The sequence below is a fragment of the Crotalus tigris genome, unplaced genomic scaffold, assembly GCF_016545835.1.
Source record: "Crotalus tigris isolate CLP2741 ecotype Arizona unplaced genomic scaffold, ASM1654583v1 scf7180000018354.2857554, whole genome shotgun sequence".
In the NCBI taxonomy this organism is placed as follows: domain Eukaryota; kingdom Metazoa; phylum Chordata; class Lepidosauria; order Squamata; family Viperidae; genus Crotalus; species Crotalus tigris.
Genome location: NW_024096961.1, coordinates 2,360,577 through 2,387,974, shown reverse-complemented (window position 1 = coordinate 2,387,974; position 27,398 = coordinate 2,360,577). Strand labels below are relative to the sequence as shown.

The window sequence follows — 27,398 nt, the reverse complement described above, 5'->3', positions numbered from 1 at the left end:
AATTAAAAGTTCAAGTGTCAAAATAAAGCTTTCTCTGTGTTTATCTCATTTCGGGAATCTTAGCTGAAAAGTACAGGAATTTTAGTTTTCAACTATTCTAAGCTTTCTGTGTGATTGAAGATTATTAGTCATATATTTAAGAAAAGTGAAATGTTTTTCAAAGAAACCCTTATGAACATTATAAAAAGGAGATAAATTTAACATATCATTTAAAGTCCTGAAAAATAAAGAAACAACAAGGAAATTATATTACCTTTATTAAACATCAGGTTAGGTAAAAAAAACCCGAACATGATTCCAGATTTCTGTTAATATCAAAATGCTTACAAAGTAATACTGAATGCTTGTTAATTGTTTATTTTAAAAATAGAAGATAAGACATACACTAAAAATAATAATTTTGAAAATAGAATGCAGTGCAAAATGTAAGTACTATTTCATGAACTCCCTGTGCATCTAAATCAGTCTTAAAACAAACTTGAGGTAGTTCTCATTTGTACAACAGGGTGAGCCCAGATGTCAAAGGTTGAATAGTGGTGACTCTAGCCTAACCCACTGGTTCCATCGAAAACCTTCCCAAAATAAAACAATAATCTGCTATGCATCTATGGAGATGAAACATAGATCAGCCTCTGCATGTGGGAATGGGATTCTTTCGATTGTGGCCTACAGTTATAAAGTCTTTTATTTAGTGCTCTGTAACAAATTTCCTTTCTTTTGCTTTATTCAACCTAAGGAGAAAAAAAGGAGACATTTCTGCATGCTTTCTACCTTGAAAAACATGGATAAGTAGGAGCGTGAAATGTCTGTCCTTGAAACGCTGTAAACTAGAGAATAAAAATGGTGCAATTCTAATTCAATTTAACAAAAATGCAAGATTAATCATAATAATTTTATAACCTTTCCCTTCCCCAGCTACCAGACCAAAAATTACCTTAGCAACAAACAAAAATTAGTACAGTAGTACATGATCCATGCCATGGATCATACATGAGCATAATTTAGATGCCTTTTCAAACCTCTGTAAGTGTATACATGAAAAACACAACCAGATGCCAGGTAAGAAAGGTTCATATATCTACCAGTAATATCTTCAATTTCTTGAAAATCCAAGTAAGACAGTCCCCCTTCCTACCTCTTTCAGACATGTTTTTAGGAAAATGTGGGTGTTTTTTTTTTCCCCTCATTCCATTCCACAGTGATTTGTACCAACTTACTAAATGCTGAAATAGGCAAGTTTTAAATACATATAAGTTCCATGAATGTCTGCTTGGAATTATATATTAGTATTGCTGCTTAATTCTATTAATTACTTCTTTCATTTTTTAATATAACTAGTAAAAATTGACAATCTTTTTACATCTGTGGAATGTTAGATACAATCATACCATGCTTAACTGAACCATGCACCATGCCAAAGATTTCAGTTTAATTTAGAAAGTAGAGTGTGGCTTTTTAGTTATAAAGTATTTGTAATTATATTCATTTGCAAGCTGTCTTACTCAAAAAATCCAAAAATTTTGACAGAAAAGTTAAATATTTCATTCTTTTAGTATAACCAAATTTAACACTTAGTGCATAGGAATAAGAATAAAGAATTCCATCTTCATGCCTAGTCCCAGTAGTTGAAAAAATATTTTGCATACAAATGATTTTCCATCTTTTTGTTATGCAACATTTACCATAAATAATTGGGAACATACTCTCTATTATTGAACACATATCTAATAAAAACAAAGCTTTATTATATTGCACCTTTTCTACACAGGAAAGTTTTTCTTTAAAATGATGCAATGTAGAAAAAAATGGTTCTTGTCATTATCTTTACAATCCAGGGTGCTTTTATGCTTGTTGAGACCACAGAAATCGGTCACATCTTTCTAGCATGGACTGGATCAGGGCTCTGCAACAGAAGAGAAGAATAAAGAAAAAAATGGCAAAGAAATAAGTTATTTCATCAACCCAGAAATATAACATACTTGTCACTACTACAGCTCTAACTTTTTATGAGCTCGTAAGACCTTTCTATTATCCTCTTTGCTAAACTAAATAAAATAAAAATCCTAATTCAAAATAAATTTTTAAAAACTCACAAAGAAAATGCACAAAACAAAACTACCTTAATTTTCTTCAAGAGAGATTTATTTATTTAATCCTAGTTTTAAGAAACGATAGCCAAGAAATGCAACTTTCCATATTTTGTTTAATATCATAGGAAGAAATTCAGTATTACATCAAATACAGTAGGGTATCTTGAAAGTCTTTACAAAGTATGGGCATTGGATTTGAGAATTTTTACAGTGAGTCATCAAGCTGTCTATAATAGTAACGCTTAAATATAATGTAACCTTTAAAAATGACACATCAGTCAAAATCTTTCAAGATTGACGGAGGAGCTGTTACCTATTACAACTCTGGTGACAATACCTGTTTAAATATTAACTGGTCAAATGTTTTTCATAAAATTGGGGGGAACCAGAAATATTCTCAAAACATAAATCATAAATTTATAAACTATTCAGAGTTGTTGAAGGTTGAGGTTTTTTTTGATTGGCAGATTTATTATACTAAAATCCTGAAAAACTTTCTTTTGATCAATGTTCTTAAAAGAGTAGGAAAAATTCTAATTGAAATAAAATTTCCACAACAGAAAAAAAGACACAAAGTAAAGACACTTGAATTCTTTAATTACAAGGAACCAAGCAGTTTTTTCAAGTTTTGCTTTTGTATTTTATTATTATTTCATGTTGATGTTCTATTTGTCAGAAAAAAAAATCTGAAATCACAGTATTCAAGAAAATTGATTTTGAAGCACTGTAACTCTGTTCACATCTCTAAATTGTAGTATTCTGGATAGCCTGTAAGAAACAATTCTTAAAACACTTACCTTTGCCGTTTTTCAGCAATTCTTAGTATCTCACAAATCTTGGCAAATCTTTCTGATAATTCAGCCACCAGATCACATTCCTGTAACAGCTGCAAAGAGCGATCTGGACCAATTATTCTGGCTGCAAGGAGTGCAACATTTTCAACAGTAACAGAATTTGGCCATTCAGGAGTACCATTAGTAACAGATGTGTCCTTTTGTGAAACATGGATGTTGTGGTAACTCTTCACAAGGCAAAGAAGGAACTTCCATTCTTCTATTGTCTTCGGAACTGTTCCTAAATACAGATTTGATTTATGGAAAAAGTTATTTGAAGCAAATCACTTTCATTTTACTTGATGTGCAGTAAATATCTTAGTATACCTATGCATTATGGGACATTTCTTTCACTACATCCTGATCTAGACAGCAGTCAATGAATTTATAAAGTCCAACAAGTATCAGTGAAAGATGTAAAGCCAAACTAGCAACATGTTATCCTATACATCTTATCCAATGTATAGAATAAGATAGAATATGTTCAATTTCATTTTGCATGTATATAAGAGAATTGATGGAAGGCCACATTGAAATCATAATGACTGCAATTAGTTGTTGAAAACTGAAAGGAGACATTAAAATGAATTTGTTCACAATTTCCAAGTTAACACAGAAGATATGCAGGTAGTACTCGACTTACAATCACAATTGAGCCCAACATAGTTGTTACTACCTTCTCAGGACTACCTGTATCTTTAAGGCAAGATAAAGAAGTATGATTAAGAGAATAATATTTTAATTCCTCTAGTGCAGGGGTAGGCAACCTTGGCTCTTTTATGACTCGTGGACTTCCAACTCCCAGAATTCCCGAGCTCTAGTGGCTATTGGTTACTGTAGAATCCTTTCCACTGGCAAACAAGGAACTCTACAGAGAGAATTCTGGAGATTTTGGGGCTTTTCTCAGTAATCTGGGGTCATATTAGATTGCCAAGGATACATTAAATCCTACATTTTTACATTTCCTCAACTTACATCACAAACAGAATGGAATGAATGTTGACTAAGTAAAAGTAGAATACTAGATGTAACTTTTTTTAATACTGGAGCCTGGAGGGTAGAATGGCAGAAAGGGACATCATCACCAATTACCACTGCTCAACTTCTGGAGCCAGCAGATGATCTGATTTGATTATGTAGCTGCCTGTTTCAACAAGTGCCTCTGGGCAGGTTTAGGAAATCCTAATACTTTGACTTTACTCTAATAATATGGATATAACAAATCTAAAACAAAACAAAATAGGTTTTCAAAATCCACAACTTGTTTTTAATTACTTTATAGCAGAACTATATTTTTAAGAATTACATCGAGTGCAAAATTTATGTTGTAATGTCTCCTTAAATAGAATTTCAAAAAGAAGGGGGTTTTGTTGCATGAAATTGTTTTATCTCAGTGTTAATAAATTAAAATGCATGCCTTAGATACTTAATATTCATAATTGATTTTTAAATTAAACTAACCATCTTTGGCGTTCAACAACTCCATGTCATCCAAATGAACAATTTTCGTAAATACTTCTGATCTTCTATCCAACTCCAAACAGAGACAAAGATATCCAGGCCAGAAGCTATAACAGTAAAATGAAACATTAGATTATAGTTCTAAATTGGCACTCCCAGCTTAAATAACAAGTTGAAATAATTTCTTATTTCAACTAATTGTATATATAACTTCAGAGTACAAATCACAAAACATACCATATATTGTCAAGTGCACAGACATTAATGAATTGTAGCATGGAAATCATCTGGAGAACATTTGCATAAGGATAAAAGGGGGGAGGGAAGCAATATTATTATGGGAGTTTATTATAAATTGCCTGGACAGGCAGAAGATAAGGATGAAGACTGTGCAGATGATCAAGTTTTCAAATATGCAATATTCCATTGCAGTATTCCATTTTTACTGACATCTGGAAATCTACTCTGCCACAAGGCAGTGATCCCCAAAATTTGCAGAAGATAGAAAAAGGAATAAGGGGGTCTACTATCTTGGATGAAATCCTGACCAACAGAAGAAATGGTTGAAGAAATAAAGATGACAAAAATGACCATGTTCATAATATCAAGGGGAAGAACAGAGGAGAATCAGATTTGTATATTGGAGTCAGATTTGTATATTGTATATCGGATTTCGGAAGATTACAGTTCGATGAACTTAGAAGGTAGGTAAAATCTAGTGGCTTGAAGTCCTGAAGAGGAAGTGTCCAGAAAGGATGTGTCACTAAAAGTGTAAATACAAACAATTCCCACTAGAAAGGAAAACAGGAAAAATCTAGAGACAAATATGGATACAATAAGAGGCTTCTAAAACATTGTAAAGAAAAAGACACATCTAGAAAAAGGAAGGAGGGTCATATAAGCAAAGGATACGAGGTAGTTGCCAGAAACCATAGGAATTTGGTCAAAAAGACTAGATAAGAAATTGGGATGAGCCTTGGGAGAAATTGGTGCTAGCTTTTGATCTCCAAGATAGCAACTCAGGAGGCTAAGCATTGCACAAGTGCTGATATTCTTTGTAAATAGGCATCATTTTAAATCTGAATGATGATGATTGTATGTTAAATAATGTTTTAACTCAGATGTATTTTATAATTTCCAGAAGAGGACTATGCTTTTAAGTTTTATCCTTGCTGCTGATAATTTGACTTTATTTAATTTTGCAGCCTTGAAAAATTTCCTTTTTAGTTGTATTGGCCATTGGCTTGCTACTGAGGCAAGCTGAATGTTATGGTACAAGTGGTGACAGGGACAGTTCCTCTAAAGAAAAAACAAAGAAAATCCAAGAAAGTGAAAATACTCCTCATTAAGGAATAAATTGACTAGTTATATCAGGAAATGACTTGGAGCATATACACTTTGTAACTAACATCTTTATAAAAAGGACACGTCAAACTAGGAGATGTTCTCTTCCAAAAACATGTTCCTATTAATTGTACACTTTTGAGTGATTCAGTACAAAAAATTTTTTTAAAGTTCATTATCGGTTTAAGAAATTGAGATACAATCTATCCAAATATTAGACCCAACTGAAAACAAGTTGACAGCTGAGTTTCTAAATTCAATCAGTGTATATATTTGGAACCATTCACACTTAATTTTTTCAGGTTTGTATTTTTTATAGGCAAATTTAATTCAATTTTCAAATTTAGTCAAACTAAAATAACAAATTATTGTATATAATTCAATAATATTTTCTTCCTTAGTATTCTATTCATCTGCATCCTGAGAAAATCTATGTAGTCATTGAAAGTCGATACATGGTTACACAAAATCTATTCAGCAACCATAATCAAGATTTCCATATATCACCAGTCACAAATGAAATTCTAGCAATGGCAATTATGGGCTGAATTAATAAACTGATTTTTAAAAATCTACCAAGAATGGAGGAGAGAGGAAGAAAGACAAGTTTGTTTTAACTGATTTAATAAATCAGTTGATAGGTAAAGCAAAGGTATCTGAAAGGTATAAGAATACAGAATACACAGAAGCAAATTAGTCACCATTTGATCACAAATACATAGGGAGCATGGTTGCGTTCAAGAATAATGGATATATAAAATGTTTTACAGATGGCACTCAATATCTATGAGGTTAGCAAAAATGTTCAAAAATATATCTAGCAATTGTTGGAAATGTAGACAAAAACCAGGCACATACTATCATCTTTGGTGGACATGCCCTAAAGCCAAAAGACTTTGGTCAAGAATACATATATAGTTAGAGAAAATGATAAAAAAAAAACATTTAGATTTTAAGCCAGAATTATTTTTGTTAGGTATAATTGTAGGAAATTATGAGAAAGAATGTGTATATTTAATGTTACATGTACTAACTGCAGCGAGAATTGTAATTGCTCAACATTGGAAAGATGAAGAATTACCAGCAGAGGAAGAGATAATTAAAAAAAATTTGGACTGTGCAGAAATGGACAGACTTAACATTGAAAATGAAAGAGAAAAAAGATTCAGAATACTTTAAAACAGGGGATACATTGTATCAATGGCTAGAAAAAAGTAGTAGAGAGAAAGAAGTTTAACATGTATTAGTAAGCTAAATATTGGAGCCCAGACAACATGGTGATAAAATATTAAGGATTTGTGATTATAAAAAATAATAAAATATTTTTAAAAAAAATAATGGATATCACACACTGAAGCTGAACTATCTGAAGAGATAAATTATGAAACGGGACAAAACAAAAAATACATTATATGATTAAAATGAAGTTTTTTCAAGAATGCTTTATGAAAATACTCTATATTACCCATTGCTTCGACATATATCAGTCATTTTCTCCTTCCTTACAATATCAGCTGGAAGATTAAGCAAAAGTACAATCAGTTGATTATACCCCCAAGTAAACAAATGCGAATGTGGCCTGAAAACAATAATTGAAAATTATATTAGGCTTTTTGTAAAGAAGGCCCAATAAATAGTAATCAAAATCTATACTGACAATAACTATTTGTTTATAATTTTAATACCCAGCTTTAATGAGAAGACGGACAGGGTGGACTACAGTGGAATAGTCACAATGAAATAATTACATTTTTGAAATGCCAAGAGATAGGGGGCTACCATAGGAAAGGCCTGCTCTCTGGTCCCCATTTTCCTGGCTCCTATCTATAGTATAAATATTTTTAATACATAATATCAATATTATTAGAGGAAATATTTTATACTATCATTAACCAGATAAAATACTACAAAGGGGGACAGAAAAAAGGAACATGCTTAAGGAGAAAATAAAAAGAAATGTACCGATAAACCTTTGAAAGCAAGTCTTGTTTTTAACAGCTTCCCATTACATGTGATCTAGGTCCTAGGACATACTTTTTACAGGTAGGAAATACTCTATTGGAACTTTTCTTTTAATTATACCAAACTTCGGGGGAACTAGTTTCAAATGGCTTTATCTGTTTGAAGATAAAAGTGGGTTTCCAAGTCTGTATTATTTGGAAAATGTTAAGCACGGTTTCTGAATCATGCAGTCTAGGATGTTCAGTTACTTGGATTAGCACTATAAAAAATATTTGGGAGAAGATAGGAGTGCTTTTACTCCAAATAGTGGCATAGTTTAAATGCATATTTAAAAGCAATGGCTTATTGCAGCTTTACAATATTCATTTATCATTAAGGAGGAATTTAAAATGAGCAAAATATAACTTGTACATATTTCATTTCCTTACTACTAGGATTTGATCAAACTGGGCCTTAGGAAAAGTCTGTAGATAAAATCTAGGAAAAAAGACTTTTGGAGCTACATAGTTAATCAGAAAAGCTAATAAATTACATACTGTGGATTTCCTTGAGCATCCATTGTGCTTGTTTTATGTGGGGCATCATGAGACATTGCCAAACACAGCCACTCCAATTGTAATGAATCAGGATGGAGAAGAGATCTAAGGAATGACAAGCTAGAAAAATATATATATAATTAATTCTCTAATTAATTTGTCATAGTTATACTATCTAATTAGGCCTCAAATTTTTTAATCTGGATTCAATACAATGTATTTACATATTTAAATAGCAAAAAGAAGTAAATATTACCACACTAAGTATGTTTAGTTTTAAGAATTCTAGAGTTTATAAAAACAAAGAAAATGGGAAATGTTTAATGCATTGTATACCAGTAGTATTAGTTTAGCATATCTTTTTGAGCTGACAAAATAGCTAGATCATAAAACTAATGAATAATTTTTTCTCCTATCAATTACTAATATCAACTTAATACTACTTTCTTTCCTCAAATGTCACTAACATGGGATTAATATTTTTATCATCTCCCCGTATCCTATCCCTTACATCTCTTCTCCAAATTAAGGAAACCAACACATACCGTTCATCCTCAGCCTTTGATTTTATAAGGCTGTCTAAATATGCTAGAAAATGTTCAGGATTAGTTTTACAAATCTGCTTGATATCTGAAGGCCCAATCAAAGGGTAGAACCTGGTCAAAGGCCTTAGAGAAGTTTCTCCGAATTTTTTATAAAACCTACATTAAATAAGACACAAAAGATAAAATTATTTAAAATACAATTCTTCCTAGAACTAGTAGCTTAATAAATTACTTGCACTTACATACTACCTATGCAAAAAATGATCAAAAGTTTGCTTAAATTTAATTTATAAAAATGAAAAAGAATATGACAATAACTCTACTGTATGCAACAGCATGCATGATCACAATATTGGTACAGTGGGGGGAGATTATTTGATCCCCTGCTGATTTTGTATGTTTGCTCACTGACAAAAATGATCAGTCTATAATTTTAATAACAACAAAAAATCCAGAAAAATGCATTTCAAAAAAGTTATAAATTGATTTTAATAAGTGAAATAACATTACTTAGTACTTGGTGGCAAAACCCTTGCTGGCAATCACAGAGGTCAGACATTTCCTGTAAACCACCAGGTTTACATACATCTCAGGAGGGATTTTGTCCCACTCCTCTTTGTAGATCCTCTTCAAGTCATTAAAGTTTCGAGGCTGATGTTTGACAGCTCGAACCTTCAGCTCCATCCACAGATTTTCTATGGGATTAAGGTCTGGAGTCTGGCTAGGCCACTCCAGGACCTTGTTGTGCTTCTTCTTGAGCCACTCCTTTGTTACCTTGGCCGTGTGTTTTGGGTCATTGGCATGCTGGAATACCCATCCACAACTCATTTTCAATGCTCTGGCTGAGGAAAGGAGGTTCTCATCCAAGATTTGACGGTACATGGCCATGTCCATCATCCCTATGAGGCGGTGAAGTTGTCCTGTCCCCTTAGCAGAAAAACACCCCCAAAGCATAATGTTTCCACCTCCATGTTTGATTGTGGGGATGGTGTTCTTGGAGTCATAGGCAGCATTCCTCCTCCTCCAAACACGGCGAGTTGAGTTGATGTCAAAGAGCTCAATTTTGGTCTCACCTGACCACGACACTTTCACCCAGTTCTCCTCTGAATCATTCATATGCTTTCTTGAGCAAGATGATTTTGCAGGCGCTACAGGATTTCAGTCCTTCACGGCATGGTGTGTTACCAATTGTTTTCTTGGTGACTATGGTCCCAGCTGCCTTGAGATCATTAACAAGATCCTCCTGTGTAATTCTGGGCCGATTCCTCACCATTCTCATGATCACTGAAACTCCACAATGTGAGATCTTGCATGGAGCCCCAGACTGAGGGAGACTGACAGTTATTTTGTGTTTCTTCCGTTTGTGCAATAATCGCACCAACTGTTGTCATCTTCTCACCAAGCTGCTTGGTGATAGTCTTGTAGCCCAGTCCAGCCTTGTGTAGGTTTGCAATCCTGTCCCTGACATCCTTGGACAGCTCTTTGGTCTTGGCCATGGTGGAGATTTTGGAATCTGATTGATGATTGCTTCTGTGGGCAGGTGTCTTTTATACAGGTAACAAGCTGTGATTAGGAGCACTCCCTTTAAGAGACTGCTCCTAATCTCAGCTTGGTACCAGTATAAAATACACCTGAGAGCCAGAAATCTTGATAGGGAATGAAATACTTATTTCACTCATTAAGATGCAAATCAATTTATAACTTTTTTGAAATGCATTTTTGTGGATTTTTTTGTTGTTATTCTGTCTCTGTCAAAATAAACCTACCATTAAAACAATAGATTGATCATTTGTCAGTGGGCAAACGTACAAAATCAGCAGGGGATCAAATAATTTCTTCCTCCAGTGTAGATCTCCACTATAAAGTACAGGAGTACAAGATTTCTTCACAAATTACACGTTGTGTTTGATGATGGCTCTCGAGAACATGATTTTTTTTTTCTGTGTCAATATCTAAGAATTAAATGATATGCATTCAAAAAACTCTAATGCTGTATACCTTTCAGCATGTGCCAGCAAAACAGGAGCGTCCCAAGGCCCCAAATCAACTAGCAACTTCAGTGTTTTAAACATATCTCCATTTTCAAGGGCCATTGTCACAGGGCTAATCAAAGTCAGTTCTGAAATCAATAATTGTATGTTACAAGCATTATACTTAACAGCAACTTTAGGCAAGACATTAATTTTCATAGTGCCAATCTTAAACTAACTTTGCAGAAAAGGTAAGACTTTTTGTATTTTCAAAGTACATATGTTTCATTGTAAATCCAAACTATTTTGCAATGAAACATATGTACTTTGAAAATACAGGAAGTAGTTTTGTAGTTATGATAACTAAATTATGGTCATATATACTCAGCTACACTGATTGCTTCTTGATGAGTAAGTCCTAGCATTACTGATCGAAATGCATTGGCAACAGACAGTATTATTTGAGAGGATTTCCATTCATAGTGGAATTTTATTCATTCCCCTCCCCATTTATCAAATCTTATTTTAAATTATTCCTAATCGAAAGTGTAAGGGAATATGGAGGGACAAAATTAATGTATTAGAAGTATAGGTAGTCCTTGACTTACAACCACAACCGAGTCCAAAATTTCTTTTGCTAAGCGAGTCAGTTGTTAAATGAATTCTGCCCCATTTTATGACCTTTCTTGCCACGGATGTTAAGTGAATCACTTTAGTTGTCAAATTAGTAACACGGTTGTTAAATGAATCTGGCTTCCCCGTTGACTTCACTTATCAGAAGGTCCCAAAAAGTGATCACATGACCCCGGGACATTGCACCCGGCATAATTATGAACCAGTTACCAAGCATCTGAACTTTGGTCACATGACCATGGGGATGCTGCAATGGTCATAAGTGTGAAAAATGGTCACAAGTCACTTTTTTCAGTACTTTGAATGGTCACTAAACAAATGGTTGTAGGTTGAGGACTACCTGTAGCAGACAGCAGCATCTTCTTTGGACTAAGGACTGCACTTGGCCCTTGAGTGGCATGCCTAGATTTAAAAAGAATGGGTGGGACCAGAATTAAAACTAAATTGAAATTACTTGAATAACACTTAAATACACTGAAATATACAAGAACTAGTATGATTATAATGTTTAACCTCTCCTTCATATCTTTGCTTTTAAGGTGACAATACAACTGGATCACCCCTTGGAATCAAACTTCTGATTCAATCTGGTGCTACAATCAAATCAGTCAATGGATTTTTGTATGTGCACAATATACAATATTGCTGACAGCTTTTCAAAGCCCAATTTCATGTCACACTAACAATTTGAATGTGATTGTTTATTAGCAACTTCTAATCGATTATTGACAGTAGCAAAGACATTCTAGAGATGGGAGGCTGCTACCAGAATTATTCCATTCAGATCAATGTGCAACCATTCTCTATCTTACTGAATTTCATAGAAAAAAAAAAGACATGAGAAAGTTTAGATGTGGGTTTCTTGCACTCACAATCCTTACGTGCACTGGATAATAATAGGTTTTTCCAAGGAATTCTGAATGTTATAATTCAAATCAGAAGAAATCTCCAAGGCAAGTGTGGGAAACTGTCAGCCCACAAATCTAATTCCAAAGATTTTCTACAAATTTCTCTAGAAGACACAACTCTACCAAATGGATAGACACCAACACACAAGATCCTGAAAATTACTTGCCTTTAAGACCTTCCATGTAGGTATCCCAGACTTCAGGATGATTGTTATGACAGTTAATAATACACCTCTTCAACCTTTCTAAATCAAGGATGAAAAAATAGTCCCTAATGAATTTAGAAGCCAGGACACATGAACCATCGGGTAACACACATGGCTCATTATTTACTTGTGAACTTTTATATATATTTAATTCAAAACATAAAGTTGTCAGCTCTGTCAGGTCTTTTTTAATGTTCTGTGGTATAAAAAATGGGGGATTAATCTGGTAAGGCTGGTTGAAAACGGTCTGTGTCCTCAAAGGCTGTTCATATTGTATATTACCAGCGTTATAATTTGTAACTGAATTAGTATTTTCTTCCCAAGTTTCACCCTGTACTATATTTGGATTGTCACTTTCACCATTTATTCCCAATACTGTGTTCAGTTCCTTATCTTCAGGGTCACTATGTTGATCCTTTAGAACATTTTCTTGAAAAGTTCTGTCTTCAGATTGTTGGAAAGACATTTCTTTGTTTTCCTCAGTTGTTTCATTATTTAAAATGACTGCTGTTTTTAATCCACAGGTTTCTTCTAGAAATGGAATCCAATCCAGCAAAATTGCCCTCAAGTTTTCTGGTTGTAACAAAACAAGTGGATCCTGGAGTCTGGACCTTTAAAAAAATGAAAGATATTCAACTTGTAGTTTAGTGAATACAAAACTGTTGGCAAAGAATTCTATTGAGCTAATACTGCAATTTTATTTCAGACTCTTATAATGGACTACAACGTTCAAATATCCTTTTTATTTTCTTTATCATAATGTATAATTATTCAAATAAACACAATTATGAAGCCTGCCACCTTTTTTCATTGACATTTTACTTATACTTTAATGATTGCAATTGCAACGATTAATAGTTTCAGCACAATCCGGCTACTACATGTAAAATTTCAATGGATCTCAAAGCCTCTGTAAAATATAGAAACTTATTCTTTCTTCTTACAGCATTGAACTGTCTGTGCAACTTCCATATTCTGATCTAGCAAAATTACAGTGAACTTCCATACTGCCTTCAACTTCCAGAAGAAATTGAACTGAAAAAAAATCTTTATATTCAAACTGAATATTCAAGTTGGATTACATCAAAATACACATGCATACACAAACAGAAGTCCTTCTTTACAGAAGGGGAAAATGCTTTTTGTCAATTCCACCTTCTCCCTATAGGCCAGGGCTTTTCAACCAGTGGTACGGGTACCACCTGTGGTACATTGGCACCTGGCAGGTAGTACGCAAGCATCCTAGAAAAGTGGTACCGGGGGAGGGGAATGAGCTGAACCGGTGGCAGCACCGCACAAGCCTGAGCGAGAGATTGCTGGAGCTGCAGGGCTGTCAGGGCTCAGTGGAAGCACCAGGATCAGTGCCAGGCTCCAGCTGGAGCTCGGCGCTGATCCTGGCACTTCTGCTGAGCCCAGAAGCGCCCATCAGCTGGAATGTTGCAGCATCCCCAGGGTCTTGTGATTTACATTCAGATGCTTGGCAACTGATTCATATTTATGATGGTCACAGTGTCCCAGGGTCATGTGAAGTGACCAAAACCTGCTGCAGCCACCCAGCAGACGGGAAGAAAAAACAAACACCCCCTCACCCCACCCCGCTGCCAATCCTCAACAGAAATGCTCACCACAATGGAAACCTCAGACAGGAGGAAGAGCACCGCCGTGTGGGCAGGCAGGTGTCTTGCTCGACTGTGCCTTGGGGGGCACTTCGAACAGTCACTAAGCGAACTGTTGTAAGTCGAGGACTACCTGTACTGTATCACTTTTTTCCTTTTTGGGGGGGGGTCAAGTTTTTGACACTTTGCTAGGCAACTGGTGGTACTCGGATATTGCCATATCCTAAAAGTGGTACAATGGGTGAAAAGGTTGAAAAGCCCTGCTATAGGCTATATACATGCCAGTCATCTGCAATCCACTCTGAGTGAAGAGAATTTTTGTGAAAATTATCTTTCCACCCTTTTCTTCCAGCAAACATCTCTGCTGGATTGGAACTCCTTCCACAGAAAGATGTAGTTCATCTACATGCAGAACATATGTCTGATCCCATCCAATATACCCTACATATGAGTTTATTATATTTAATCTGTCATTACTCAAAGGAATGCATAACAGTATAGATGTTTCATTTTAAAAGACCTTGATTTACTTACAGAGTTTCTGTAGTTACTGCTTTGAGGTCTTTAAAGTAATCCTCTTCTGGAGACTGGCTCTGTAGCTCAACTCTTGACATTTTAATAAATAAGAGGTGCATGTTAAAAAAAAATCCTCTTTTTTGTTTCATTTCTGTACAGTTCTGGAGCACTTAAAAGATCAGTCGAGTCTTGTGATTACTTCTGCACTCAATCTTTCACATTTCAATAGTACAAACAGTCTTTAAAATCTAAATTACACTTTATATTGCAATGTATTTTTTATCCCAGTTCAATTCCCATAGTAATTTTAAATGGCATTTTTAAAATGGATCAAAATAAGAACTTTTAGGCATGCATCTGTAATATGAGAAGTCTAGTAAGGTTCTCATAGCTAAGTGACAAAGCAGTGTAGTTTGCCTAATTCATTATCATACCAAAAGAAAAAGAAGTGTTGGCACAGGGTGAAATGTAATTGGACTCACTCTTTTTCCAGAAGCTGAGCTTCTAATTTGGCAGGCACTTCTGAGAGTGGCTCTTCATCTTTAACTTCTTGTCTGATTCGATCCGGATTCAGATGAAGGGTACCAATTTTCTCAATCTTTTCTGTGGTTTTCCGTACAAAACTAGAAACACTAAAAATCAAAGCAAAAATGGTATGATTCTCGGAAAGAGCAGAATACTAAAGGAAAGTGGATAGGTTTAATATCACGTTTGTAGTATTAAGCAAATATGAAGAAAGGGAATTTAGTTAAGCATCAGCATAGATTCTGAATCACTAAAAATCATCCCAATCTTCGATTGTTAAAGCAAAATACAGAAAAAAAGGCCTGCTTCTACACTTAAAATGTTTAGCATCCTTGACTGCTACGTTTCATCTAAATATTTAACAAAATGCCTGAACTCCACTATGGAAAATTAAAATACTGGTCAAAGTTTTATAACATAAATGCCACTAAAACTTTTCATTATTTTAATTCAAGTAACTTGCTTAAAATCTAATCTATTAAATCTAATTGCAATTTGATTCTAATATCATATTTTACCATTTTTGGGGTCTGAACCAAACAAACTTAAATGGAATATTGCAAGCAATAAATGTCAGAATTAAGTGAACTTCTCTACCACTCATATAGATTTGTTAAATATGTATATTTTCTAAAATACACAAAAATTGCCAGTATGTATAGATTTTCACTGCATTGACCTACAAAGAAAATATACACTACCAGCAGTATTACATCTATAATTGAAATAGTGGTGATGAATATTTCAGTGTTTTCAGAACTATTCTTAGGATTTAAATCAATATAATAGTTGGAGGGGAGAGGTTAGAGAGAATGAACACTGGACCTAATAGGATTATTCCAAAGTCTGATCTCAACCTGCATGCTCAACTAGACATATAGAAGAACATAAAAACTTCCTTGATTAGATTTGCTGAATGTAAAACATCCTGCAAGGATGAGGAAAAAAAACCTGCTGTTCGTCTTTGGAAAAAAGTCACCAGCAGTTTCTTGCATATATACCAGAGACAGATCTAAATAATTGTTGGTGATTATCTTTTCAAAGGAAAAGAAGCTGGGAGGGTGCATTTATTGTAGCTTTCAGAAATAAAAGAATTAACCATAATTGCTTGAGCTCAAGAACATATACTATATGCAAATCAAAAAATAAATTCTGTAATATTAGGCATACACAGATAATTAGATATCACTATTATTACTAAAAAAGCAAGGTGTTTTTTTTTTTCAAATAACAGCATAAGTAATAAAACACAGCAAAACCTGAAGGTAATTTGTTACTATCCTCAAAACAGCATAACACTATTTGGAGAAAAACAAAAGCAATAAAACTTTACTTTCATTTTAACTGTAAGTCACATTCATTTCCTATGTGGTTTTAGCTGTTTATTCTAACTGAATAGAATAGATCTAAAAGATCACACATGAGCAAAAAGGAACTTCCATTAGGAAATGTCACCAAATTCTTCTAGTTCCTCCGTTCCTGCAGTTCTGACATCCATACCATATTGGGGTCCCTCTGACCTTCAAGGTCAACTTCTGGGAGGCTTCGATGCCTGGAGAAAATCTCATTTCCTCTTTCAATGTCTTGAAAGTTTGTGGGGCATTATTCCATGAAAATAAATGATAGGAAGTTCACAACAGATAAAAGGAACTATTGTTCTGCACTATCAGTAGCTACCAATTCAGCCAGCTTCAAGTCTTAATGTATGGGAGATAATTCTATTAAATATTCTATTAAATAGTCATGATAACAATGCTTCATACCAAGTAATAAAATACTACAATATTGATAACCTGCTTGTAGGCTTGTGGAGGCAGTATTCCAAGTGTGGCCTTATCAAGGCATTGTAAAATGGTATTAACATGTCACCTGATCTTGATTATATCCCTCTGTTAATGCAGCCTAGCACTGTGTTGGTTTTTTGGGCAGCTGCAGCACACAAGTGATTGTCCACTAGGACACTTAAGATCCCTCTCACAGTTACTATTATTGAGCAAGGTACCACCTATACTGTACCAATGCATTTGGTTTTTCTTGCCTATATATAGTACCTTACTTTTTTCACCATTGAATTTCATTTCGTTAGATAGCGCCCAATGTTCAAGTCTGTCCAGATCCTTCTGTATCTTAAGCCTGTCTTCTGGAGTGTTGTCTATTCCTGCCAGTTTGATTCTTACTTGAGAATAAGACAAGGAAAGAATTGAGATTGCCCCCAAGTGCTCCTGGCAAGAAGACTACAAGGCAGCAGTCTCCAGCTGATTTAGAGCTCTGGGAGATGAGGAAATAGCCAACTTTGCTCAAACTACAGTTGCCACTTCTATGGACACTGAGTTTGCATGCTTCCTTTTCTAATCCCTTTTGGAAATTGCTTCTTAATTGGTTTGAACCAACACATTTTACAGCACTAGGTGTATTTTTCTTCAATCCCTCGCGAAAGAAGTTTTAAATATAAGTTTAAGAACTTTAAAAAAATCTTTTTTCAGAATAAACAGCAAAAGGTGATTAGAACACTGATTTTGGAAAGTTACAAAAAGGCTAAAGGTCTAAGTGGATTTAAAATAAGATTTTGAAATAAATTATAAGAATCCTTATCATGGAAAACATCTTTGTTCTGAAGTCTTTTTTTTTTTTTAAAAAAAAAGAAAGATAGAATGGGATCTTGAAGGCTGAATATTAGATGGAGCCAGAAGGAACTAAAGCTTAAAATTAAAGGAGAACACTTAAATTTGACTTACTAATACAGAACGGAGCAAAGTATTTTAACATTGGACATACAGAGGATAACTATGACCCAGAACTTAATTTTAAGAGTGCCTGCCATTATAGACTGTGTTTAAAAGCTACTATGGAAGAGGAACAAATTTTGCTGGATAAGACTGAGATTGATTGAAAGTAGATTTAAAAAATGACAGGCTACAAGCATGATATGATAAAAGATGCTACACTAGATATATAAATGAAATCGGTTGATGTCTTCATAATTAAAAGGGATATAGAAATAACAAACCAAAAAAAGTAACCTAGATAACTTTCCTATACTGGATTTACAAAAGAGACTTGTTAAATTATGAGAAGGAACAAAGAAAAAATTAAAATTAAAATTCTAGGACATTATTTGAAGGGATTAAGATCAAAATTGTTAAAAGTACAAGGAAGAAATATAGAGTTAGTTGTAAAGTATAATCAAATAAAGTAGACATATTATTATCTCCGGTAACCCTGATCAGGACTGAACAATGAGGCTTTAAGGATTTGTTTATAGATAAGACATCAGATATGGGAAGAAGAGATCATTTGTTGTATTTTAAGAGAACGTGGTAAGTTACAAATTGTTTATACTTGTGATGAAGGCTGAAGCCATTTCTTTATACATTTCTTTTCTTTATTCTTATTTTTCTTTTCTTTTTTTGTTTTCTGCACTTTTTGTTTTCTGTACTTTACAGTTTTTCTTTTTATTCTTTTAGTATTAGTTTTCATTTTTTTTAATTGCAATGTTTAGGAAAATTACTGTAAAAAGGGAAGATGAGCAGTGCAGAATAAAGAGTAAATGGAAAAGTCAGCATATCTTAAGAGACTCATCAATAAAAAAGAAAACTATTATCCCGTAAATAAGTATGGGGTTCTTACCTCCAAAACAATTTCTATATTCAAAAAATGTTCCTGTTAAATAATTTTGTTCATAAAATTAGCCATCCAAGTAAATGAAACAGACTACTTTCCATGCCAAAAATATTATGCCAGAGAAAGAACAGAGAAAAGGGACATACATATTACTTGCAGCTTTGTTATCACATATCTGTGGTTGTCACAGACTAGATCTCACTTCAAGGTTTGCACAGTGAGTGTTTTCAATCCTCTTTTTTATTACTTTACAAATTCACAAAATGGCAGATGGGCTTTCGGTATGCATAAAGTATCTTTTTCAAGGGATGTGCTCTTCTTCCCCCATCAGGAGTGGCAGATCTTCCTGAGTCAGTCTAGTCCAGGGGTAGGCAACCTTGGCTCTTTTATGACTCGTGGACTTCAACTCCCAGAATTCCTGAGCCAGCACAGCTGGCTCAGGAATTCTGGGAGTTGAAGTCCACGAGTCATAAAAGAGCCATGGTTGCCTACCCCTGGTCTAGTCGCAAGGCTCCCTGCAGCCTCCTTGTGGCAGAAGATCTTGTTCTTCAAGGCAATTTGCTTGGCTGGTGACAGAGGAAGTTGCTTCGCTCAGGCCATATGGTTTACACAAACTTCTCTAACTCATGCAACTTTTTCACTCCTTCTAGTGAAGGAGTGTCTTAATCACATTGTTTGAATTAATGCTGCCCGCAGACCACTGGCAGCTTGTTCTAAAAAGCCTGAGGTGCTTGTGGTTAGGATAGTCCTTTCTTCTGAAGCCTTTGATCACAACGGATGGTGACTGTGGAAAGTTTATATTGAGCAAGCACATTTTATGAGTGGGGAACTCCCCTTATTGCCAGCTAACCAAGTTGTCCCAAAGAAGACCAGCTAAACTATATGGAGTTTCAAGACAGAGTCGATCCATTGAGATTTGTCTCAACCAAGCAAGGAGGGAAAAAAACTGTTATAAAGTACAGGCACCTTCTTGTGAAGGAAGTGGTCAACTATTGATTCTAAACCCCTCATTTCCCAAAGGCCCAAGATATTTTAAGCACACTCAGAGATATCTGAAAATTCACAAGCAAAATACATGCTGGAGAAGTCCATTGCTCATTCCACCATCCTGACATTTTTTAAAAGAAATCTTTAAGTCTCTGTTAGCTAGCTTTGGGCAAATTGAAAGTTAGTTGGGGGGAGAAAAAAAGATATGGATTAATATGGTATGTTTAAATTAAACTAAACAAAAAAATGATGTAATGGATAAAAAATTCACACGCAATTTTACCTGTCCTTAACAGCTTGAAGGGAGACGAGAGGAGATGGGGAACGGAATGGCAATGGAATACTGAATGGAAGAAAAGTCTCATTCCGAACATTGTCCACCACCAGAGAAGAATGAGATATGCTGTCTAATGAACAGAATTAAAATGTAAAGTCATAACATAAAACCACAACATTTAGGAATTTTGTCAAGTGATTTGTCTATAATGTCTAGGAATGGCCACATGACATTCCCCATTAGTTTTTTCAGACTGAAATAGATTTTTAAAAATTCTGCAGCCACAACTGCCACCTTTTAAAATTACAATGGAAACTGGTCATTCATTTTGAATCTCCAAAGAATAGAGAAACTTCTTTTCCCCAGAAAGGTATGATTAGAATATGGCAAACCATAATGGGGAAAAGAAATCAACAGGATTTTCTGCTAGAATTCACTCATTTATATATGTCTCACAATGAAAAATGTCAGGAATGTAATTTCTTCATATTGTAATTTATGCCATCTGCATACCAATTATTAAAAGACTTTTTATATTCTAAAAGAGAGGGTTTCAACTGAGACAAAAATAGAAAAGACTTCCATTACCCTTTTATAAGGGAGCAGGTCTAAATGAATTTGTATATATAATTGTACATAGAAACATGTAAAACTTAAAGTTATCAATGAATTTTCACATTAATTATAATATATTATAGCTTACAAGGTGATAGCATGTACCTGGCCTTATCTTGGTTTGAAAGTTAATCAGAGTCAAATCTAATTATTATTTGGATGGTAAAGCTACAGAATTCCTACAGACTCTTGACTTATTATATAAACAGCCACATATTATCAATGTTACCACACAATGCTCACAAAACACAGCATATAAAATAAATATGGTGCTATTCTAGTTGCAACTTAAGATTGCCATATGGAAATAACTCAAACATACTGTATACAGTACAGTACAATACAACACTCAAAAGACACTGTAGCTGACCAACAAATTTTTATTAAAAAAAAGTTTTGTGAACTGCCATTCACTATATAAGATGCAGCTGCTGAAGTGAGGTGAGCTCATGAAAGCTTGTCTTTTAATAAAGTTTGTTAAACAAACAAGATGCTATTAGACTCCATTTTGGCCATGGTAGAGTAACACAATTCTCTTCCTACAATGTATACAATTCTACAATGCATTAATCTTGTTTAGCATGGTCTAGAGCAGTGGTTCTCAACCTGTGGGTCGGGACCCCATTTGGGGTCGAACGACCATTTCATGGGGGTCGCCAAACAAGGCTGTCCGCCATTTTTCCCCCCCTTTTCTTTGGCCACGCCCCTGGCACCCGGTGATGTATAAGTGGTTGGGGGTCACCACAACATGGGGAACTGTATTATGGGGTCGCGGCATTAGAAAGGTTGAGAACCACTGGTCTAGAGAAGAACATTACATTCCGGAGTTCTTCAGAATCAATGAGTTCTTTACCAATCTTATGCATTTTGCATAGACCTACTGGGGAGCAATGTAGACTAGCCTCCTCATGATATACCCCCAGGCAACATGACTTTGTCATGGCTAAATAGTCTACACATTCTGGTTGCTGGACCTCACAAGGATTTCCCAGCCAGAAGAAGCAGCATAAATATAAAAACAAAGACTCTTTTAAGATGCATTAATGCTGTACTCTGTTTCACCATGTGAAATAAATAATAGACCTGTTTATGAAAGCAATACAGCATTAAGAAGAAAGGGGAAGTGCTCCAAATGTGGATTCTCCAATATATTAAAATGTATCAAGTATATAAAGATTATAATGTCCAATTTTTAAATCATGATCATATGGCCAGATTTACACATACTGCGATTCACAGACCACAATGGATAGACTCACATAACACTAAGCCAGAATGAAAAAAAGCATATTCTGCTTTGGAACAATGAGCAAAGCTGATCACTGAATTAGCTAACCAGCTAACTTCTGACAGCTCATTAAAATTCAGAATTAGTTACAGCCAAGTAAGAAAAGGGGACAAAACATATGGGTGAACACATGAAAATAGCACAGAATGCTGTCATTTTTATTATTTAGTCTTAATATGAAATTAGTATTCAAAATCAGTGCAATCCTATCTTGATGTCAATTCAATGTCATTTATATAAAGGCCAAATAATGCCAAATTATTGGAATTAGAGCAATTTTGTTCTCCAAGTATTCAAAGCATGTCCAACTGCATGTTTATAAAAGTACCCAACAAACATTTAAATTACCATGTTCAAGCTGTTCTTCTTCTTGTTGTATGTGAAATTCTTTCAACCTTTCATCTTCTGATAAGGTTTGGCTATGTAAGGAACAAGAATCTTCATCAGACTGACTGTTTCTTCTACTAATAACACGATAAATTCCAGAATCTAATACGCTGAAACTCTCCTGTTAAAAAAAAACACAATATAAACTATGCATTGCCTCTTATAAAGCAGCACCTAAAATTAAATGTACATTAAAGCATTTACTTTATGATAAATCAAAGCCAAGTTGCTTTAAAGACCTATAGATTTTAACAAGAAAAATTATAATTAATTTTTAACTTTCCAAGCAAATGAAATGTATAGATGGGGCTAGTATTCATTTCTACAGCCCAAGAGTATAGCACTATCCCAAACACAAATAATACATCACAAGTAAATATAGCAAGTGCATTGTTAGTGCTATTATGGCAAAGATTATTTGCAGAAGGAAAAACTGTTGAGTTCCTAGATAATTTTTATTGTAGGCAAAATACATATTGAATTTCTCTGAATCATATTATGCTTAATTTTCTATCAAATCAAGAGACTCTTGGGATAAAACATACAAGCCAAATGTTGTTTCGATTTTTTAAAAAATGTAATATTTGACAACTTTCTAACATATCCAATGTAACACATATAATGAAAAAAAATGTATGGAAATTTATTTACATGGGAAGAAATACTGCTTCTTCTGCTGCTGCATGCAGAATCTAAAGGCTCAAGTTTTGAGATCAGCTCTTCAAGTTGAGTAATGAGATCAGTTTCTGTTGAAAGATCCAACTGTAACTTCAGATGTTCCAGCTTATCTACAGGAAGCAGCTTTCTTGCCTAACAATGTACAAAATGAATGTCTAAGGAAAAAACCTCAAGGCTTTATAAAATTATAGCAGAGTTTTAAATTTATTTGGAAAAATATATTACACATTGATTATAAAGAATAATCTATAAATTGGAATGATTTATAAGTCATTATTAAGAAATTATTGGTTATGATTTAATTATTTAATATTATTTATTATTACATTATAGTTTAATCATTCCAATTTATATTCCAGGAGTCAGTTTGGTCTGTTGCTTAAGGCTGCAAGAGAGAAAAACCAGGAAATTGGGAGTTCTAGTCCAGCACAAATTATAGCTTTCTTAGTAAAATTATAGTTAACATACAGGAAACAAAAGGATTAAAATAATATGTATCTGATCCTGAAGAGATTAAAGAAACAATAAAACTGCATTTCTAAAAATTGATATTAGAAAGATTGAATAACAAACTAATCAAAAACAAACCATCTTAAATCATCTGAATTTACAAAGATGAAATTCTAAGTATTAAAAAATAATCCACTATATGCTTAGGAAATACAAAATTCTATAGCTCCTGCTCCCTCCCATATAGTTCAGAACGATCTTGAAATCCCTGGAGTAGGGGTAGGCAACCTTGGCTCTTTTGTGACTTGTGGACTTCAACACCCAGAATCCCTGAGCCAGCCATGCTGAGGGAAAAGGGAGAGGGTTCCAAGCTGAGCCATGCTGGTTCAGGAATTCTGGGAGTTGAAGTCCACGAGTCATAAAAGAGTCAAGGTTCCCCACCTCTCCCCTAGAGAGACTGAAGGAAAACAAGTCTGTAAATCTTAAAGGTAAAAGGTAAAGGCTTCCCCTGTCCAGTCATGTCTGACTCAAGAGGGTGGTGTCCATCTGTGTTTCTTAGTCGAGGGAGCCAACATTGTCTAAAGACATTTCCTTGCTAGTCCTGTGGCCAGCATGACTATATGCCAAGGTGCATGGAATGCTGTTACCTTCCCACACAAGTGGTACCTATTTATCTACTTGCATACGCATGCTTTTGAACAGCTAGGTGGGCAGGAACTGGGGCAAGTAACAAGAGGTCACCCCATTGCAAGGCACTCAGGTCTCAAACCTGGGCTGGCAGCTTTCCAGCTGACAAGCTTAGTGTCTTTAACCGCTGAGCCACTATGCCAGCTGCACACCTTAAGAGGAGTTAACTTAAAAAACATAGCAACGGATGTATATTGTAAAAAAAAAAAGATATCAGAATTGTTTTAAATAAAATGAATATATTAAACATTGAATAAAAAAAACAACATTAAACAAAAACAATTATTACCCGACACAAAACAATAGAATTCTGGAAAAGACAGCACATTTTGGCTGCAAGAGTCCAAAAGCTTCTTCTAAGCAATCGTTCCACACATTTTTCAACTGTCAGAAGGGAGAGATGAGAGACTTTTCCATTGGTATGTAAGCAGAAGAGTTCATTTTTATATATTGCAACATCATAGATGTCTAGAAAGAAAAATATTACAACTTTAATCAAAACTTTAGTTCAAAACCAGCTTCAAATACTGCACATATGTCATAATCAAGAATAAATTTGCTCTTCTCTTAAAAATGTTCTGTTTACAGGCATGTGAAGGACAAGTTGATAGCATATCTGTCCTGCATCAGAAACAGCCAATTTTCTACTGCCTTCCTAGGATGTCTAGACTATCACAGTTATTCAACACAAAATTTGGGCTTTTTTCTTTCTTTAAAGGGAGGACCTCCTTTATATAATTCAATAATTAATTATAATTTAAGGAACTAAATAAAAGAGAAAGCAAAAGGAAATTGATAAATCTCCAATTGAAGCAAATAAATAAACAAGAAAGCAAAAGGAGAGGGAAGATCACCAGCAATAAGTCAATCACTATAACACTGCGCAAATAAAAACTGCAAATCACTATGTCCTGAGTCTATGCAATATATGTCTGCACACATTTGTTAAGATGCAAGCTTACAAGACAGAGGTATAATAGTCCTCCTTTAGTCGTAACTAAGATTGGCAACTCAATCATTAAGCAAAGCAGCCGCTAAGTGAAAAATCATGTCAGTGTGACTGTGTTATGATTTTACTTCAACTTTCCTTTGGTTGACAGCAACAGAAGGATACAAACCCAAACAGCAAGGTGGGCCCAAATGATGGAGAAGGTTCCTACAATTTGAAACATGAGGGAACCAGGTAAAAGGACAAAACCCCACCCTAGGGAATATTCACCTGGGACAGGGATAATTAGCAAGAAAAGAATTTACGTTTGTATTTACATTCATTGGAGAGAAAGGGATTAAAGAGAGTAAGCAGGCACAAATCACAAATAGAAAGGAACGTGCTAGCAAGCCTGTTTATCTAGTACAGCGGTTCTCAACCTATGGGTCGCGACCCCATTTGGGGTCGATCGACCATTTTTCGGGGGGTCGCCAAAGGCGGTGATCCGCCATTTTCCCCCCTCAGGGGGCGGCGCCCCGCATGCGCGCCGTGCATGGGGGCGGCACCGCGCATGCACGCCGCACATGGGGGCGCCGCCGCGCATGCATGCCGCACATGGGGACGCCGCCGCGCATGCACGCTGCGCATGGGGGTGCCGCCGCGCATGCACGCTGCGCATGTGCGGCCCCACACCCATGCGCGCGGCGGCGCGCATGCGCAGAACGTTTGTGTGACGGGGTCGCTGTCACACAAACGTTGAGAACCACTGGTCTAGTAGCTCAATGTAGCTGTTTAGAAGGCAAACAAAAAGGTGCAAAACTGATTAGGGTCTCATCAATTTCAGAAAACAACTAGGAAACAATCAGAGTTCTAATCAATTAAGGTGTTTTGGGGTTAGCAAATTTGAGGGACTCCTGTTCACAAGAGAAAAGCAGTTCAGGAAGATACAGTATATTTAGGCAATCTGGGACAGGTAGAAAAAAAATAGGTCAGGCACAGGGACCATGCATACTGACTGACTTAATTGCAAGCACATGACTGAGAGAGATGCTGCAAAGGTCACAAAGTTGCTTTTCCCTGTCATAACAGCAAACAGAGTCATATTGTCATACAATAAATGCTTAAAACTTTTGTAGGAGGATATTTGGGCACACTAAAACTTCATTGGCATTGTTTCAAGTATGCATAAAAGCAATTTTCTCTACATTTACCTTTCACTTCACTCCAGAGGAGAACTTGGACATTCTGAGGAATGAAAATATAAATGCTTCTTTCTGTCCATGTCATTATACAATGCTCACTGTAAGGAAACACAATGCTTGTAAAGAAAATGTGTGTGGTCAAAATGTTTTGTATTTGTTTGTCACCGATACTATTCTTAATTTCTGACTTTTCAAAATCTGAACATCACCACTGCATGAGAAGCATTCATTGCCTTAGAAACAGGTGGAGGGAAAAAGACTCTTTCCTCTCAAACAGAGCAAGGTTGGCTTATCCAAAAGCCTAAATTTGGTTCTCATCTGTTTCCACATAAACCAGCATAGATGATAAAAGTGTAATGTGAGAAGCCATTGCAGCAGAGAAACAGAGCACTGCACTCATCATACTTGGTAGGGCAAGAAATGTAAATAAAGGAGCAGAAGTCTCTGTGAGTCATAAAAAAAATCACAGAAACTGTTCCTATGACAATGCAATTCTAAATCTTTCTTATGTGGCACTTAAATAGTAGATTAATCCATTAAATCCCGATTCTGATTAAAAAAACAGTATAACTTTTAAACAATGACTATCTCTGTTCATACATCTTGCAAGTCCATAATGTGACTTTATTTGGATTTTGGCTGTGTACAAGGATTTATTTATTGTGTTTTATAAAGATGGTATTAAAAAATCCAACAAATAAACCATGATTTAAATAGCTTGCAAGTTTGCAAACCCAGACAATTTTCCTTTATTCAATAAACACTGCAGGCAAACTATGGGTTAATGTAATATGTGAAGTGTCGCTATCTCCTAATATCACAGTGTTGTTTTGAGGATAATGCAGAACATATTTGGAGATAAATACATAAAAAAGATGAATCAAATAAAAATTTAAGAATTTTCAATTTATAAAAATAGAGATGTTGCTTTATGTTTACCTTAAATAAAGCAGCCTGGGGAATGCCAAGGACTGAGGAGAACATGCAGAAATGTTATACTCTGGATCTTCCCTTTAAAAAAATACATTTACGTATATGAGAATTTAGTTCTTCTAATTGCGTCAGTTTTATTTCATGCTTCAGGATTATTTTGTTAAATCACAACAAGCTGGTACTGTTTATAATTTTGAATA

General features: G+C 34.9%; 1 protein-coding gene across 4 annotated transcripts in view; it reads right to left on the bottom strand.

Annotated features, from left to right (window-relative positions):
* Positions 1 to 240: 240 nt before the first annotated feature.
* The window catches only part of HPS5 (HPS5 biogenesis of lysosomal organelles complex 2 subunit 2), a 40,552-nt gene continuing 13,394 nt past the window's right edge, over positions 241 to 27,398 (bottom strand). For 3 of the 4 annotated variants that reach the window (XM_039350792.1, XM_039350791.1, XM_039350793.1), the window contains exons 8-23: positions 27,205 to 27,276; positions 26,275 to 26,363; positions 24,425 to 24,603; positions 22,972 to 23,130; positions 22,282 to 22,441; positions 20,037 to 20,160; positions 15,103 to 15,252; positions 14,639 to 14,710; positions 12,450 to 13,099; positions 10,770 to 10,890; positions 8,772 to 8,927; positions 8,227 to 8,346; positions 7,194 to 7,307; positions 4,385 to 4,491; positions 2,888 to 3,164; positions 241 to 1,903 (exon numbers count right to left, since the gene is read on the bottom strand). In XM_039350792.1, coding sequence (XP_039206726.1) covers positions 1,843 to 1,903; positions 2,888 to 3,164; positions 4,385 to 4,491; positions 7,194 to 7,307; positions 8,227 to 8,346; positions 8,772 to 8,927; positions 10,770 to 10,890; positions 12,450 to 13,099; positions 14,639 to 14,710; positions 15,103 to 15,252; positions 20,037 to 20,160; positions 22,282 to 22,441; positions 22,972 to 23,130; positions 24,425 to 24,603; positions 26,275 to 26,363; positions 27,205 to 27,276 — 2,611 coding nt within the window. In that variant the 3' untranslated portion in view covers positions 241 to 1,842. Of the gene's footprint in view, positions 1,904 to 2,887; positions 3,165 to 4,384; positions 4,492 to 7,193; positions 7,308 to 8,226; positions 8,347 to 8,771; positions 8,928 to 10,769; positions 10,891 to 12,449; positions 13,100 to 14,638; positions 14,711 to 15,102; positions 15,253 to 20,036; positions 20,161 to 22,281; positions 22,442 to 22,971; positions 23,131 to 24,424; positions 24,604 to 26,274; positions 26,364 to 27,204; positions 27,277 to 27,398 lie in introns of those variants that run through there. The other variant, XM_039350794.1, reaches the window with a different exon arrangement.